General features: G+C 38.8%; 1 protein-coding gene across 6 annotated transcripts in view; it reads right to left on the bottom strand.

The window, feature by feature from the left end:
• The window catches only part of LOC106871093 (cGMP-inhibited 3',5'-cyclic phosphodiesterase 3A), a 282517-nt gene that overhangs the window by 23692 nt on the left and 255362 nt on the right, over nt 1-3463 (bottom strand). For 5 of the 6 annotated variants that reach the window (XM_014917386.2, XM_052965808.1, XM_014917388.2 and 2 more), the window contains one exon: nt 851-1543. In XM_014917386.2, the coding sequence (XP_014772872.1) occupies nt 851-1543 (693 nt within the window). The remainder of the gene's footprint in view (nt 1-850; nt 1544-3463) is intronic. The other variant, XM_052965806.1, reaches the window with a different exon arrangement.

Genomic DNA, 3463 nt, shown 5'->3' with positions numbered 1-3463 from the left:
ATATATATATATATATATATACATACACACATACACACACACAAGGGGGTGCTGAAAAGTTCCTGGCTTTAAAAGGATTCCTACAATAAGTGTGTGAATCAGATCCTCCACCCAAAGCCAGGAACTATTGAGCACCACCCCTAGTATGATGAGTTAGACATATAAGTTCATATTTCCTAATGATTTCCCAACATTCATTTATTTACACCTGTCATACACAATGCCAAGACAAGAACTTATGCACACACATATGTATATATACATACATACATAAATATATACGATGGGCTTCTTTCAGTTTCTGTCTACTAAATCCACTGACAAGGCTTTGGTTGGCCCAGGGCTTTAGTAGAAGACATTTTGCCCAAGGTACCATATAGTGAGACTGAACCTTAAACCGTGTGGTTGTGAAGCAAACTTCTTACCACACAGCCAAACCTGCACCTTATAATGTTTTTTGGGGGTTGGGCAAGTGAAAATATCCAAATCTACAATTTGAGAAATGATTTTAACAAATTTACTATTTTTCAGTTCTATAATAAATTTTATAAATGACTGCAAAAATGTTTAATTAGGAGCTGTAAATGTTTTCTTCAGAAAATTATACAAATTCGTACTTTGGGGAGTGGGTGGGTGAAAAAAAGGGGAGAAAAAGAAGGAAAAACCAGAAATTGCTGTTTTCCTTTTGGATTCTCTAAACTGGTGGAATTAAGGACTTGTTAATATTTTCTGAATAAAATTTACAGAAGGAAAAAAGTGCGTTTTAATTATTAATTTTCCTAATGAACTGTGGTTAATTTCAACCATGAAAAGGAAAGTTTTTCTTGAGAAAAGGAAAATTTTTACTTACAACTGTTTTTTGAAAGGTTTTGGTGCCTTTGTGCTGGTTCATGCCACTATTACCACTACCACCACCACCACCACTACTATTACTAACATTGCCACCGCTAGACTCCAAACGGCAGCCAAATTTCTTAGGCGGGGAGGAACTAGAGATATCATCTACAGTTAGTACATTGTCACTGTGGTCACTACTGCTAGGGGAATCATTACTCTCATAGTCTGATGTAATATTTCCTAATCGTCGCAGTGGAGCAGCTTGGCACTCTTTAGTTACACTCAACTTGCCTGCATCCGCCGTATCTATGTTAGTCTCACTTCTACCCAGGCTACTTGCCTCAAGTTTTGAAGGGCTCATGCTTGGGTAGTCTACAGATGCAGAAGAAGGAGGTAGCATGTTTTTTCTCGAAGTTCTTCGCTGGTGTCCAAGGTTGCTGGGGGCTGCACTTGCCACAGAGAAAGAACGAGATTTTGGTATAGCTAGAACCATGGTGGCAGGAGAGCTTGGTGATGGGCTGTTACTGCGACTTCCAGACGGACTTCCACCGGGAATGGCCCAATCTCTTGATTGGCGGAAACTTGAACTTCGAATCCGGGATGGCTCAGCTTCTAGGGTAGGCATTCCTGTGGCTGATGTTGTGGTAGTCCATGTACTTGTAGACATACGCCTGATAAGGTTAGGAGGGAGACTCCTTCGAAGACGCTGCAATGAGAAAGCACAAAAATTATTAACAAAATGGCAATGGAATAGGTTGGATACAGTCAAAGATTTTTGGTAAAAATTATGAAAATGGTGAACTAAAAAACACCAAAAAGGTGACTTTTGTGGTTGGTCAGAATAAAAAGTGAGATTTATATACAATTGGTTCGAACAAGTTGTAATAACTTCTTCATTATTAGATGTAATTAGACACTGGAAAACTAAATGTTAATAGAATTTTCTTTTCATAACAGTTAAAAAAAAAAATTAACATTATGACAATGAACACAGTAAAGATATGACAATGAACACAGTAAAGATATGACAACAGGTTCAATTCTGAAATAAGCTACAGGTTTATAACAACTGCAGGTACGTAATTAGGAGGTCGAAAATAATTATATTAACATCATTACATCAACAAAGTTATGGAAATGGTGGACCTTTCATGGATTTCATCCTCCTAGACGGATTGCCTTCATTATAGCTGGTGAGTGTCATCTACTTACCTATACGTACACAGCCAGCTCCTGTCAAACCCATGCCAACACAGGAAGTGGATGTTAAATGATGATGAGGACGTATAAATATTTACACACATACACACTCAGACACATTCATACACACACAAAGACATGTAAATAAACAGTTATATTCAAAACATGCAACACACACACACATTTAAATGGTGAATGATTGTGCAACAGGTGATGTAAAGAGCAAAACTGAATTATTTTTAAAATGAAATTTTATAATTTTTTTTTGTTTCTAATTAAGAATATTTTTATTTGGCAACCTCGTTAATGAGGAGGAGAAGCAGACAGTAAATGAAATATTTATAACTTCAAATCAAGGATAGAATAGAAATACACACATGGGATTGTCTGTATATACCCCTGCACGAATGTATACACAGTGAATGTGTATATATATGTGTGTCTATATGTAAGATATATATATTCTTTTATTCTGTTACTTGTTTCAGTCATTTGACTGCGGCCATGCTGGAGCACTGCCTTTAGTCAACAAATCGACTCCAGGACTTATTCTTTGTAAGCCTAGTACTTATTCTATCGGTCTCTTTTGCTGAACCGCTAAGTTACAGGGACGTAAACACAGAAACTTAGATTGTCAAGCGATGGTTGGAGGCAAAACACACAAATACATATATATATATATACATATAAGAGGTGCAGCAATATCAAAGGAAGGTTAACTAGGAAGATAGTTTTTGTATGTGGCAGATGCTCAGGAGCAATAAACACTGAAAATGTGCAGAGAACAACTCCCACCACATTCCAGGGAGAAACACTAGAAGTAGTTGATAGCTTCCGTTACCTAGGTAACCAAGTCAGTAACGGGGGAGGGTGCACTGAAAGTGTAGCTGCTAGAGTAAGATTAGCCTGGGCAAAATTCAGAGAGCTCTTACCTCTGCTGCTGGCAAAGGGCCTCTCACTCAAAGTAAAAGGCAGACTGTATGACACATGTGTACGAACAGCCATGCTACATGACAGTGAAACATGGGCCGTGACTGCTGAAGACATGCATAAGCTTGCAAGGAATAAAGCCAGTATGCTCCAATGGATGTGTAATGTCAGTGTGCATACCCGACAGAGTGTAAGCACCCTGAGAGAAATGTTGAGCATAAGAAGCTTTGAATGTGGTGTGCAAGAGAGACGATTGCACTGGTATGGTCATATGGCAAGAATGGATGAGGATAGCTGTGTGAAAAAGTGCCACATCCTAGCAGTTGAGGGAACCTGTGGAAGAGGTAGGCCCAGGAAGATCTGGGATGAGGTGGTGAAGCACGACCTTCGAACTAGTCATTGCCTCACCAAAGCAAGCCAAGTGAAACCATAACCCGTGGCCTATGCCAGCCCACTTATGCATACTTTTCCTTCATTGGACACTAAACTCTGCTTG

Source organism: Octopus bimaculoides, chromosome 2, assembly GCF_001194135.2.
Source record: "Octopus bimaculoides isolate UCB-OBI-ISO-001 chromosome 2, ASM119413v2, whole genome shotgun sequence".
NCBI classification, from domain to species: Eukaryota; Metazoa; Mollusca; class Cephalopoda; order Octopoda; family Octopodidae; genus Octopus; species Octopus bimaculoides.
Note: the sequence above shows the minus strand (reverse complement) of the source record. Positions and strands in the feature narration are given on the sequence as shown.